The sequence below is a fragment of the Ranitomeya variabilis genome, chromosome 2 (assembly GCF_051348905.1).
Source record: "Ranitomeya variabilis isolate aRanVar5 chromosome 2, aRanVar5.hap1, whole genome shotgun sequence".
Taxonomy (NCBI): domain Eukaryota; kingdom Metazoa; phylum Chordata; class Amphibia; order Anura; family Dendrobatidae; genus Ranitomeya; species Ranitomeya variabilis.
In genome coordinates, this window is record NC_135233.1 from 686,259,557 (window position 1) to 686,274,611 (window position 15,055).

Genomic DNA, 15,055 nt, shown 5'->3' on the forward strand with positions numbered 1-15,055 from the left:
GAGTTATGGGGAGAAATGTAAAGGCAGGCAACACCGAAATTTGCACTTTTTCCGAACTTTGAAAATCAATAAAAAAAAAAAAAAAAAAAAAAAAATCTATAATTTTTCTTCTTCACAGTTTGCATTCTCTGACACACTATTACCAAATAACAAAATCTCAAAAGAATTAAAAATATAGTGGTAAAAATCATTGGTTCACTTGACATGGAATGACCCGGCCGAGGCCAACCAAACTGGGCGGCGGATTTTCTCAGCCGTCAGGGTCTTGCCTCGGGGGAGTAGGAACTTCATTTAGAGGTGTTCCGGCAAATCTGCCTTCGCTGGGGAACCCCGGACGTGGATCTGATGGCGTCCAGACTGAATGGCAAGTTTCACAACTTCATAGCACGTTCTCGGGATCCCCAGACCATCGGGGTGGACGCACTGATATCCCCGTGGCATCGGTTCCAACTTCCGTACGTGTTCCCTCCGCTCCCCTTACTACCGAAGGTGATCCGAAAAATCAAGATGGAGGGGGTTCAGGTCATCCTTGTTGCTCCGGATTGGCCACGTCGCGCATGGTACGCGGAGCTCGCTCAGCTCGTATCCGACGTTCCCTGGCGGTTACCAGACCGCCCAGATCTGCTTCGCCAAGGACCGATCTTCCACCAGAGCTCAGGGGCCCTACGTTTAACGGCGTGGCTGTTGAAACCTGGATTCTAACCCAAGCTGGTTTCTCTCGGCAGGTCATTCCCACCATGATCAATGCTCGCAAGACGTCTTCCGCTCGCATCTACCACCGCACCTGGAAGGCCTTCTTCTCGTGGTGCAGGCTCCGAGGTCGCCCTCCGCTTGTTTTCTCAATCCCTTCCATTTTGGATTTCCTACAGTCCAGCTTGGATTCCGGCCTGGTGCTGAGTTCCCTCAAGGGTCAGATCTCAGCTTTATCCGTGTTGTTTTAACGAAAGGTCGCTGCCAACTTGCAAGTCAGGACCTTCATTCAGGGGGTCTCCCATGTGGTACCCCCCTACAGAATGCCGTTAGAGACCTGGGATCTCAATCTGGTTCTGAGCGTTCTTCAGGAACCTCCGTTTGAACCGCTGCAGGACGTCCCGCTATCTGTCAGTGGCAGTGGCATCTATCAGACGGGTCTCAGAATTGGCCGCTTTATCCTGCCAGGCGCCTTTCCTTGCCTTCCACCAGGACAAGGTAGTTCTACGCCCATCTCCAGCCTTTCTCCCTAAGGTGGTCTCATCTTTTCACCTTAATGAGGACATCACTCTTCCCTCCTTCTGCCCTCAGCCAAAACACAGGATCGAAAAGGCCCTTCACACCCTGGATGTGGTACGGGCCCTTAGGAGGTACACTTCCAGAACTGCTCCTTTCCGCAAATCGGACTCCATCTTTGTTCTCCCGGAGGGTCGCAGAAAGGGTTTAGCTGCGTCTAAGGCCACGATAGCCAGATGGAGTCGGTCTGCTATCCAAGAATCCTATCGGGTCAGGGGCAGACCTATCCCGGCAGGGATTAGAGCACACTCTACTCGGTCGTTGGGTGCTTCCTGGGCCATCCGGCATCGGCGGAGCAGGTTTGCAAGGCCGCAACGTGGTCCAGCCTGCATACTTTCTCAAAGCACTACAATGTCCACATTCAATCTTCTGCGGATGCGGCCCTTGGCAGACGTATTCTGCAAGCGTCCGTCGCGCATTTATAATCAGTTGGTACAGAGTTTACTTGGTTGTATTGTTTCCCGCTTTGGGACGTCCCATGGTCCTGTGTCCCCCAATGTGGCGAAGGAGAAATAGGGATTTTTGTGTGTACTCACCGTAAAATCCTTTTCTCCGAGCCACTCATTGGGGGACACAGCACCCACCCTGTTAGCCTTATGGCTCGTTACCGTTTTTGGTTCCTGACTTTCTCTGACATGTTATACTCTAATGTTAGGTATTGTACTGTTATTAATCTCCTCCTGCTCTTGCACTGAACTGGGTCTCTGGAAGCCAGCATGAGGGTGTATACTGCAGGGGAGGAGCTAACCTTTTTTTTGTCTCAACTTAGTGTCAGCCTCCTAGTGACAGCAGCATAACACCCATGGTCCTGTGTCCCCCAATGAGTGGCTCGGAGAAAAGGATTTTACGGTGAGTACACACAAAAATCCCTATTTTGCTTCCATTGACAATGAGTCAATGGCTGACTTAAACAACTGGATAGGCTTTTCAAATGAGTGCCTGCTGGGGATATGGCCCAGACGTGATGCTGAGAACCTGTAATGTGTTTTTAATATGGTTATCATAATATTTATATTTCTAAACCTTCTTCTTCCCCTTTCTTTCAGCTGTTGGGGAACTTGGTATCAGACTTTGTTGACAGTTTTAGACCCACAGCAAGGATTAACTCCATCTGCGGTAAGATTAATGCTAACCATGGTTGGTACAATTTGAATTTTAATATATCCGTTCCTGAGGCTTCTGATGCGTCTGGTAGCCACTTATTTCATTCTCATTAAAGACCTGCCAAACATGCATGTGTTTTAAGAGTTAGGGTATGTTTCCACGTTCAGGAAACGCTGCGTGTTTAACGCTGCGCAGAGCCGCAGCGTCAAACACGCAGCGTACAGATGTTACAGAATAGTGGAGGGGATTTTATGAAATCCCGTCTCCACTATGCGTGGTAACACGCATCCGTCGGCCCTGCGATTCCGGACATGCTGCGCGTCTTTTAAGATCGCAGCATGTCCGTGTACCTTGCGGCGACGCTGCGCCGCCACAAGGTAAATTACAGGGCCCTATGTGTGGGGTGCAATGAACACATCTGGCATCATTGCGTCACAGAAGGGGGCGGGGCTTAGGGCGGAGCGGGTTTGCTGCTCCGTCCAAACCGCCGGCCATCCTGAAGGTGGACACATACCATTAGGGTATGTTTCCACGGGGCGTATTGCTTGAGTTTTTGCTGTGGATTGGATGCTGCGTACAGCCACAGCGTCCAATCCGCAGCGTCCAGATGTTACAGCATAGTGGAGGGGATTTTATGAAATCCCATCTCCACTATGAATACAAACATGCAGGTGGCAGACCTGCGTAACCGGACATGCGGCTTGTCTTTATAGACTGCAGCATGTCTATTTCGCTTCATTGGGGGACACAGGAAACCATGGGTGTATGCTGCTGCCACTAGGAGGTTGACACTATGCAAAAAAAAAAAAAAAAAAAAGGGGGTTAGCTCCTCCCCAGCAGTACATACCCACCAACTGGCAGAAAGCTAATCCGTTTTAGCTGAGTGTCAGTAGGAGGTGGACACGGGCTGCTCTCAGCCCCGTATCTACCTTAGGTTTTGTTGTGTTTTATCAATTCTCTATTTTTCAGGTACAGCTTGTGATTCTGGGCGACGGAGTGTAATGGGTCACTCTGCTCCCCCCCCCCCCCCCCCCCCTAGAGATAGGGAGCACAGTGTGGGAATGCGTCACTACTGTACCCTCTCGTGCCATGGAAACGCTCCCTCTCCGCAAGATAAATAAGTCTATGGATAGGATGCGGTGATTCCGTATGATTCAATGAACACATGCGGAATCACCGCGTGTAGAAAAGGGGGCGGCGCTTTGTGCGGAGCTGGTTACCCGCTGCGTCCAAAGCTTTGCCAATTCGCCCTGAGGACACACAGCTTTAAAATATATAGAGATATAGATCTCTCATCTTAATGTGTGCTAACTGTAAAGCGCTGCAGAATGTTAGCGCTATATGAAAAAAAAAAAAAGATTATTATAAAGATTATTAGGTGTGACTGTATGTAACCATATGCTGCAGGCCACAGCACCATCAATGTTTAGTGGCTGCTGTGGGTATTGCACATTGAATTTCTATTGTATTTCAGCTGTCCTACAGTCCCAGGCAGTGGCAATTACACATGGAATAGAGCTGCAGAAAGCAGCTTCTTACAATGTGTTACATCTGGCTGCTGGAGCAAATAAAAGCTGATTTGTGGGGCTGTCAGACCCCCACTGATCTCCTATTGATAGCCTATCCTTTAAAAAAAAGGTTATCAATAAGGTGTGAACAGACAGCTCCTTTAATATAATAAAACACTGTTAAAGATGTTTTCATGTGTTGTGAACCTCTGTCCCCAGCCTGCAGGTTTGTTTTTGTTTTTTCCAAATATAAAAGACAAACTGCTTTTCTCAACCTCTTTAGGTTCAGAGCCAAGGCTCCTCCCTGTGCCTGTTACTGCCTGCAGACGTCACCTCAAAAGCACTGCAGCCAATTAATGAGCTCAGCAGCTTTGCCAGTTGCCGGCTGGAGCCGTCCAGTTGCTGAGCTCATTAATTGACTGCAGTGCTGTCATCTTGACATTGGAGCTGCAGGCAATAACAGACGCCAGGAGCAGCTCCGGAGACGCTACCCTGGACTCGGGGAAGGTGAGTAAAGAACAGTTGTGTGTTATTTAAAAACTGCAGCCGGGGCACAGAATAAAGAAAGATCAGATGTCAGAAACACTGCTAAATGTTGTACAAAGTTTTGAGAAAGTTTCATGTTTCTTTATCACACACAATGTCCAAAGGCCGCTGCAATCTTCTTCCTGTGGTGAACAATTCTGGAGCCATGTGCAATTCTTGGAAGTTGGACCCTTTAACACTGCGCTTCCCTTTGAGAGGTCTATTACCGTATGACAAGGTGAATCAGTCTTTTTATTTTTTTATTGTAAGAAAGAAATGATGAAAAATCCTTAAATTCTTATTTATCTTAATCAAAGGAAGGCTGTTGCCAGGTTTTCTACATAAACGCCCTCTCTATTCCCCATGCATCGCGCTATAACCCCCCCCAAAAAAAATTAATAAATAAGAAAATGCGCTTTGAAGTTGATCTGCACTGCACTCTATTATTCACTGAGTGGCATTTCTGGTGTGTGCTCTGCCTGTTTCCGCCACTTGTGATTGATGTACACAAACAGCATTGACAGGCATGAGGCTTTGCCAGCTGTGTGGGCGAAGTAGAAGATGTCATGAAGTAATTTATAGTTAAAAGGACTGCGTCACATTGCAGAGAGAGACCAAGCACTGCCCATAGACTCCCATCAGACCACTCCAAATACATTAGATCACTGGACAACTTCTACGCTTTTTTGCTTTAAGGTATATTAAAGGGAACCTGTCACCCCCAAAATGGATGGTGAGCTAAGCCCACTGGCATCGGGGTCTTATCTACAGCATTCTGTAATGCTGTAGATAAGCCCCCGATGTTACCTGAAAGAGGAGAAAAAGAGGTTAGATTATACTCACCCAGGGGCGGTCCCGCTGCGGTCCAGTCTGATGGGCGTCGCGGTCCGGTCCAGCGCCTCCCATCTTCTTATGATGAAGTCCTCTTCTTGTCTTCACTCTGCGGCGCCGGCGTACTTTGGCTGCCCTATTGAGGGCAGAGCTAAGTACTACAGTGCGCAGGTGCCGGAAAAGTTCAGAGAGGCCCGGCGCCTCGCACTGCAGTACTTTGCTCTGCCCTCAACAGGGCAGACAAAGTACGCCTGCGCCGGAGCATTAAAACAAGAAGAGGACATCATAGTAAGAAGATGGGAGGCCCCGGACCGCGAGGCCCATCGGAACAGAACCGGGACCGCCCCGGGTGAGTATAATCTAACCTTTTTCTTATCTTTCAGGATGTATCGGGGGCTTATCTACAGCATTACAGAATGCTGTAGATAAGCGCGTGATGCCGGTGGGCTTGGCTCACCTTCGATTTTGGGGGTTACAGGTTCCCTTTAAGCTGCTTGGGGAATATATCTGGAGTTTGTTACAAATGTATTAAAAGGCTGGAGGATGTGGTGGCAGTATCTTTTATATGGAAAACCCAATAACTGGTTCCCATGAATGAGTGGAAAAGTGGTGCTGCTTGTGGTGGCTCTCTTCATTCATTGCTATGGGAGTTCTCATAATGGCTGAAAATTTGGGCTCTATTCAGAACTACTATAGAATGAATTGAGAGAGCTTGTACAGGTGCACTCACTGATCAAATGCTGCCTGGATCTGGCAATCGTGAGACCCCCGATCTAGAGATGGGTGCTTAAAAGAAGGTAAAACATCTGTAAGTGTGGAGCAATGTTCCTAGAATGGCCCTTAAGCAGGGCTCTCACACTATTCCGGCATGCATGTGCCAATTACTGCCCAACTTTTGGTGGGAAATGGACATTGTCTGCAAGATTATGCCGCCATTGGCCACCCATGCAGGCTTTGAAGGGGCAAGTCTTTTTTTTATCATGTCTGACTATGTGTTATACACTTCTTGCAGGACTTATTTGAACCACAGACTGCTCTGTTGAGATATGTCCTGGAGCAGCCCTACTCCCGGGATATGGTGTGCAACATGTTAGGTCTAAACAAGCAGGTATTCCCATGATGATTTTTCCGAGCGGTATTTCTCTATCCCCTATGTTTTTCTTTGCTATAGCAGCCTGAACAAAACAGTTGTGATAGTAGTCCCTTTTTATATTTCTTTAAGTATCTTGTTGGTACTTTGGAAAACTCCTCTTACTTAGCCCTTCCTGCCTGGCGGATTCATAGACCAGTAGATATTTAAAAAATGACTTTTTGTTTTGCATTGCTTTCCCCTTCCTATAAGGCCAGTCTCAAGAGAGCCCTCTGCCAGCCCTTATTGCACCATGTACTGTAATACTCCACAAGCCATTCCCCAAGTTCTCTTAAAATGTCACTCGTTTAACACAACGTAAATTGTTGCTACCCTTTGCAGATGCCAATGGTGGGTATACTCTGACTCAGGGTATCTTGAGGCTGGCCTCATAGTCACTGTTTTGTCTTTTCTTTTTTTCTTCCTTTATTTTTGTTCTGTCTTGTCCTGCCCATCCTTCAATGCTCTAGACCTTGAACATTGCTCAGGTATGTTCACAACCTTTTTCTTGTATTGTGACTAACAGTACTGCTGGCTGCTTCGTAGCCGCTGATCCCTCCTAGAAAACATACATTCCCGGTCAGGGCTTGAAATTGGCAAAGCTGCACATACCAATTTCATGCATACAGTTAGACATCCTTTTGCAATCATCATTTCAGTGCTTCTGCAATCCAGAAACTTCCATTTCCACCTTCTCTGCATGTTTATGATGTAGTGAGTTGTGCTGTGTGTGTACTTGCATATTTAGATGGAGGGTTTCACAAAGGTTCCAGGTGGCTTTTCCGGTTTTGCACAAATACTGCATTATCTAGATTATTTCCACCTAATAGCTGAGACTCCCTTCCATTATGCTCTCGTTGTATGTGGTCCTGCTATCCATTATTTTTATGCTGTTGTCTCCTAGTTTTTTTTTGTTTGTTTGGTTTTTTTTTGGACATGATTTCACACAATGAGCTGGGGAATGGTGTGACTTTCCTGTTGCTGGAATGCACTTTTTTTTTTTTTTTTCTGATATATGCAACGCTATGAAGTTCATTCCAGTTGTGTAACATTTGGCTTAGACAACCTCCCTTTTTTAAAGTGCACCTGTCATTTCAAGTATCTTTTCAGAATAGGCTATCCTATGTGTCTCTGAAGAATACAATTTCAGGCCATTATACACACTAACACATTAGCTATGGGGGGTCCTGTCTGAATAAAGATATAAAAATCTAACCTTTATTAACAACTTTTAAAATCAAATCTGGACTTCCACAACAGTGACACAAAAAAACCCCCCATAACAAAGTGCTCATGCTTAACAGTGCTCAATTAAAAAAAAGGTTTTGTCTCATGAAATATCCTTCTCCCGCAGCAGACTTCACCATGGACCGGAGTAGACTATATGCCGGTTAATATTCACCTGAGGGGGGGGGAGAGGACATCTATTCTTCCCTGTCGTGCCCCTGTATAGCTCCCATCTTACAAGGACAGTCCCCGAGTATGTGCCGCTATGGGATACCCACCATCACTGAAATGATGTATAAATTCCTTACACGTTTCCTCCCCATTGAAGGGGATTCATCACGGGAGTCTACAGATAAATGTAAACAGTGGGAGTTCAACAATGTATATTAAGAACCTTGCCGTGGCAGGTATCCTCCTGTCTAGTCGTGACCATTTGCATCACTGGCCCTATCTTAAGTGTGGCATATGGGGGTGGTTTCAACCTATAACCCTTAAATAGGGGCATACTCAATGGCTCCTCCCCTGGTGTCTGACCTCCTCTCCGGTCACATAATCCCTTAAAACTATAACTTTTATTAATCTTAAATATAAAACCCCAACCCACTAACAAATAGAGACCACAATTAGATTAATCGGTCACCAAAACTAACTTACTAACCTAATGAGATCCTAGATATACCTACCACTGGCACCTACCTTACTGCGGGGGTTGGCACCCTAAGAAACGATTGTTTGGCGCCCCCGCTCCACGTAGGCTATCCCTTACTCCCCTACACTTTCACTTAGATAATATGTGGGAAAACAATATAGGTAAAGAGTAGTGGTGAAACAGATAAATAAAAACCTAGATCTCCATAGATACCTCCATATATAAATCAATATTTCCGGCACGCCGCATCAAATGCGTATACAGTATCCTATGATCTCAAACAAATTTAACCTTAGCAGACAATGCTGTCATGGTCTTATGCCTTACATTGATGAAGCATCCGGCATCATGAACCTCATCATCCTCCTGATGAACTGCTAAAGCGGGGAAACGCGTCGAGGAGAAGAGAAACCGGCACACGCCAAGTTATCCTATTGATAAGAAATTGTTTATTGGCATGTTTGGCCCACCTTTGTTGTTGCTGGGGGATGTGTTGCTAACATGGGACCATGACAGCATTGTCTGCTAAGGTTAAATTTGTTTGAGATCATAGGATACTGTATACGCATTTGATGCGGCGTGCCGGAAATATTGATTTATATATGGAGGTATCTGTGGAGATCTAGGTTTTTATTTATCTGTTTCACCACTACTCTTTACCTATATTGTTTTCCCACATATTATCTAAGGGAAAGTGTAGGGGAGTAAGGGATAGCCTACGTGGAGCGGGGGCGCCAAACAATCGTTTCTTAGGGTGCCAACCCCCGCGGTAAGGTAGGTGCCAATGGTAGGTATATCTAGGATCTCATTAGGTTAGTAAGTTAGTTTTGGTGACCGATTAATCTAATTGTGGTCTCTATTTGTTAGTGGGTTGGGGTTTTATATTTAAGATTAATAAAAGTTATAGTTTTAAGGGATTATATGTACGCATTATAAGTTTTGATTTCTCTATATATTTAGTTTTGAGCTCCTCTCCGGTCACTCATCATCCCCCCCCTTAGGGGCGGCATTACCAGTCTATTGCATACAGATCTCCTCTAAGCTCATTCTTTGCGGGTCACCGCTTGGAATGCATGACGGGTGGAAGTTCGGCCGCCATCTTTGTTACATCATATCCGGTTCCCGATACATGTGGAGCGCATGTGATGGTGGAGATATCCTGCACCATCTTTGTTTCATCACATCCAGTCCCATGCCCAGTTGGCACGCTTGGGGCGCATCTATATGAATCTCCATCTGCAAATTATCCAAAAATATACCCGAGTTCTATATTTTTTCATAAACATTAAAGCATTTCATATTTCTATTTCCAAATATAATCCCCATCATATTGGGTCTTTTCAATTACACTTTGTACCTCAGTCATTAATTCTTCTCAGGTAAGTAGATATGTAAACATCGGGGGATGACGCATTGACGTTTCTCTATAATTACCCCACAAACACTTAGAAATTTGGGCGCAGAGGAAAAAAATTGTGGTATCCCCCATTTGTGAACCAATTCCCAAAGAGTGGTTAGCGGGATACTTCATATTAACTAGGAAGAATGGTTCATATACCCATTCTTCTCAGAAAAACCTGTCATAATAGACACACAACCTGTCTAATACAGTAGCCCCTAGAGGTGATGGACACTAAGGCACGGCCCACCTACCCCAGATTCTCACCCTCCAAGAAGTAACCCAAAATATATTCTTATTCCTCCCCATATATGGGGTATACAGAACGGTTATGAAGAGGAGGTGAGATGAATAAAGATTGGGCACCTGAATATAACATGGGCCACGATCTGGGTCTTGATGTCTATCAATTTATATTTACATCTATTCATATTTTTGCAAAATTCCAATTCCCCCCCCCCCTTTTTTCTTCAGCTGAACTCGCCTTCTCCTGTTAACAGCCCTGTATACCCCATATATGGGGAGGAATAAGATAATATATTTTGGGTTACTGAGAAGAATGGGTATATGAACCACTCTTCGTAGTCAATATGAAGTATCCAGCTAACCACCCTTTGGAAAATGGTTCACAAATGGGGGATACCGCAATTTTTGAGTCTTTGGACTTCCTCTGCTCCCAAATTTCTAAGTGTTTGTGGGGTAATTATAGAGAAAAGTCAATGCCTCATCCCCCGATGTTTACATATACACTTACCTGAGAAGAATTAATGACTGAGGTACAAAGTGTAATTGAAAAGACCCAATATGATGGGGATTATATTTGGAAATAGAAATATGCAATGCTTTAATGTTTATGAAAAAATATAGAACTCGGGTATATTTTTGGATAATTTGCCGATGGAGATTCATATAGATGCGCCCCATGCTTGCCAGCTGGGCATGGGACTGGATGTGATGAGACCAAGATGGCGCAGGATATCTCCACCTTCACATGTGCTCCACATGTATCAGGAGCTGGATATGACATAAAGATGGCAGCCGAACTTCCGCCTGTCATGCATTCCAAGTGGTGACCCGCAAAGAATGAGCTTCCGGGAGATCTGTATGCAATAGACCGGTAATGCTGCACCTAAAGGTTCTTTGATTAACTGGGGGGGAATGAGGAGTGACTGGAGAGGAGGTCAGACACCGCGGGAGGAGCGATTGAGTATGCCCCTATTTAAGGGTTATAGGTTGAAACCACCCCATATGCCACACTTAAGATAGGGCCAGTGATGCAAATGGTCACGCCTAGACAGGAGGATACCTGCCGCGGCAAGGTTCTTCCTCTACATTGTTGAACTCCCACTGTTTACATTTATCTGTAGACTCCCGTGATGAATCCCCTTCAATGGGGAGGAAACGTGTAAGGAATTTATACATCATTTGAGTGATGGTGGGTATCCAACAGCAGCACATACTCGGGGACTGTCCTTGTAAGGATGGGAGCTATACAGGGGCACGACAGGGAAGAATAGATGTCCTCTCCCCCCCCCCCCCTCAGGTGAATATTAACCGGCATATAGTCTACTCCGGTCCTTGGTGAAGTCTGCTGCGGGAGAAGGATATTTCATGAGACAAAACCTTTTTTTTTTTTTTTTTAATTGAGCACTGTTAAGCACGAGCACTTTGTTATGTTTTTTTTTTGTGTCACTGTTGTGGAAGTCCAGATTTGATTTTAAAAGTTTAGTAAAGGTTAGATTTTATCTTTTTTCAGACAGGACCCCCATAGCTATACTGTAGTATTATTATTATTATTATTATTATACAGATTGAACCACTAAGGCTGATTTTAAACATAAGTTCACACTACAGTGATATTTCACTGATGTGGCATGCCACTCTTGAGGGCAGCCCTAGATCATTGAGGTTCTGGGGTACAGAGTTACGGGCCTCTATACAGTGACTTGGATAATTTCAAAGGATTTTCTAATGGATTCTGATTTGGAGAAGGTGCAGGCCACTGAGGTGCCCTAGTCTCCAGCAGCCATTCCCTTATGATGCGACCTTTATAAGCTGGAGCATTGTTTTCCATGAAGATGAAATTAGGCCTGTGTTTGTGCAGAAGCAGAATGACTGGATTCATGAATTTATTCCAGTAGCAGGGGCTTGTCACAGAAGTGTAGGGCAGTTCTGTATTGACACCTGCCCACACTGTAACATCACCACTACCAGTGGCTCATCTTGTGCCAACAGTGACTGATGCATAGCACTCTCCTTGAGCTCTCCAACATCGTTGGCGATAATCATTTCTGTTCAGCGTGAATCTTTCATCCGTGAACAGCACTGATGCTCCCTGGCCCATGCGAGATGATGACTCCTGATGGTGTGGTTAGGTACCTATGCAGGTCATCAAACGTGCACACCACACTGTTGTAAATGAATGGTCTGATGTGACACCTCCTAGATTTCCATCCGGTTCCAAAGGGCATTGTTCACGATGAAGAGGTCATCTATGTGGGATGTGGCCAAAGGACATCCACTTCTGTTCTAGCCTCTCTGCATCTCTGTTGCAACCTGCTGATGACTCTGTGACACTCTAAACTCCGTGGCCACTTCTGTCTGAGAACATCCTGCTTGAAGCCACACAATGGCGAGGTATTGTTGATCAATTGTTAGGTGTCGTCTTAAAATATGGACATCTATCATGCGTTGGGGCGGCGTGTAAAGGGAGACACGTGAACATTCCCTGGTCTCTCCATGTCTCTATCTTTACATGCCGCATTACCGCATTATGGATGTCCATATTTGAAATAAAGGCCTTTTAACCACAGAGGAAACTGGTGAGTGCTGCCTTTCATACTTTTCCTTATCGGACCTCTAATTTTCAGCTGTCTCTGAGTTAGTGAGTAGGGACTTACTGCTATGATGCCTCCCATGTATAGCACAACACGGTAATGAAGGGATTCCTGCTCTTTCCCATTTTGCACACTGTAGTGAGGGTAATGGCCGTGTAGTCCAGAGGTCCCCAACCTTTTTTGCACCAGGGACCGGCTTTAAGCAAGACCAGTTTTCCATGGCCCGGTGGGGCAGGGGCGGGGCTTTGGTCATATGGGGGTGGGGTTATGGAGGGATGGAGCTTAGTGCATACTTATCATATAATTATGACATTTATAATGAGAATGTGATTCAACTTACCATAGGTTCAGAATGAGTGGGAGCACCATGCTTGTTTCCCTGGTGCTCTGCACCATTATTGCCCCATAGCTGTGCCATATAGTGCTCTGCATCATTATTGCCCCATAGCTGTGCCATACAGTGCTCTGCACCGTTTATTATTGCCCCATAGCTGTGCCATACAGTGCTCTGCACCGTTCATAATTGCCCCATAGCTGTGCCATACAGTGCTCTGCACCATTATTGCCCCATAGCTGTGCCATATAGTGCTCTGCACCATTATTGCCCCATAGCTGAGCCATACAGTGCTCTGCACCATTATTGCCCCATAGCTGTGCCATATAGTGCTCTGCACCATTATTGCCCCATAGCTGTGCCATACAGTGCTCTGCACCGTTGCCCCATAGCTGTGCCATATAGTGCTCTGCACCATTATTGCCCCATAGTTGTGCCATACAGTGCTCTGCACCGTTTATTATTGCCCCCATAGCTGTGCCATATAGTGCTCTGCACCATTATTGCCCCATAGCTGTGCCATATAGTGCTCTGCACCATTATTGCCCCATAGCTGTGCCATACAGTGCTCTGCACCATTATTGCCCCATAGCTGTGCCATATAGTGCTCTGCACCATTATTGCCCCATAGCTGTGCCATACAGTGCTCTGCACCGTTGCCCCATAGCTGTGCCATATAGTGCTCTGCACCATTATTGCCCCATAGCTGTGCCATACAGTGCTCTGCACCGTTTATTATTGCCCCCATAGCTGTGCCATATAGTGCTCTGCACCATTATTGCCCCATAGCTGTGCCATATAGTGCTCTGCACCATTATTGCCCCATAGCTGTGCCATACAGTGCTCTGCACCATTATTGCCCCATAGCTGTGCCATATAGTGCTCTGCACCATTATTGCCCCATAGCTGTGCCATACAGTGCTCTGCACCATTATTGCCCCATAGCTGTGCCATATAGTGCTCTGCACCATTATTGCCCCATAGCTGTGCCATATAGTGCTCTGCACCATTATTGCCCCATAGCTGTGCCATATAGTGCTCTGCACCATTATTGCCCCATAGCTGTGCCATATAGTGCTCTGCACCATTATTGCCCCATAGCTGTGCCATACAGTGCTCTGCACCGTTTATTATTGCCCCATAGCTGTGCCATACAGTGCTCTGCACCGTCCATTATTGCCCCATAGCTGTGCTGCTGCTGCATTAAAAATAATAAAACACATACTCACCTGTCTTGCTTGCAGCTCCTCAGCGTCCGGTCCCGGCGTCTCTCCGCACTGACTGATCAGGCAGAGGGCGGGGCGCACACTATATGCGTCATCGCGCCCTCTGACCTGCACAGTCAGTGAGGAGAGACGCCGGGAAGATGGCGCGACGCCCGGCGTGTGGAACGAGGACAGGTGAATATGACATACTTACCTGCTCCCGGCGTCCCGCTCCTTCCCCCGGACAGCTGGTCTTCGGTGCCGCAGCCTCTTTCTCTATCAGCGGTCACCGGCACCGCTGATTAGAGAAATGAATTATGCAGCTCCGCCCCTATGGGAGGTGGAGCAGCCTATTAATTTCTCTAATGAGCGGTCCCATGTACAGGGGAAGAGCTGCTGCACCCGGAGACCGTGGGACGGGCAGGGGGAGCGTCAGGATCGCCAGGACTAGTTAAGTATGCCTCAGCGCCCTCTCCCCCTCACCCGCCGACCCCACCGCCGACCGTGACTCGAGTATAAGCCGAGGGGGCACTTTCAGCCCAAAAATTTGGGCTGAAAATCTCGGCTTATACTCGAGTATATACGGTAGCTGTCAGCAGCGCCGCGGACCGGCTGAAAAACCCCAACGGCCCGGTCATGGTCCGCGGACCGGCGGTTGGGGACCTCTGGTGTAGTCAATGGGAGGTATGTGTCACAGGGATGGCTGCTCTCTGTGATGTAATCCGGAGTTTCTTCTTTAATGCATGTAAGCAGTAAGAGGTTCGTTTGGTTCACCTGGGTCCGGGTTGCGGGTAGCTATGAGAAATGAGCGGGTCTGGCTACCTACATACCTCACCTCTGGGTGTGATTACAGCCTATATAATGGAGGCTGTTGTTTGGCACATGGTCTGTGTGCTGGGAGGGAGAAGGCCTCCTGAGTGTATTCTCCAGACCAAGCCTGAGTACTGGATATTACCCCAGCCTGTGTGCCTACAGGCCTTGCGGAGCAGAGCCCTGCTATGGACAGTTGTACTTTGTTTGCCTGATCTAAAGGCTGTTTAC

At 46.6% G+C, this 15,055-nt stretch overlaps 1 protein-coding gene across 1 annotated transcript in view; it reads left to right on the top strand.

Annotated features, from left to right (window-relative positions):
* The window catches only part of MED23 (mediator complex subunit 23), a 144,779-nt gene that overhangs the window by 30,485 nt on the left and 99,239 nt on the right, over positions 1-15,055 (top strand). Inside the window, exons 8-10 of the mRNA XM_077289353.1 lie at positions 2,313-2,382; positions 4,529-4,641; positions 6,247-6,342. Coding sequence (XP_077145468.1) covers positions 2,313-2,382; positions 4,529-4,641; positions 6,247-6,342 — 279 coding nt within the window. The remainder of the gene's footprint in view (positions 1-2,312; positions 2,383-4,528; positions 4,642-6,246; positions 6,343-15,055) is intronic.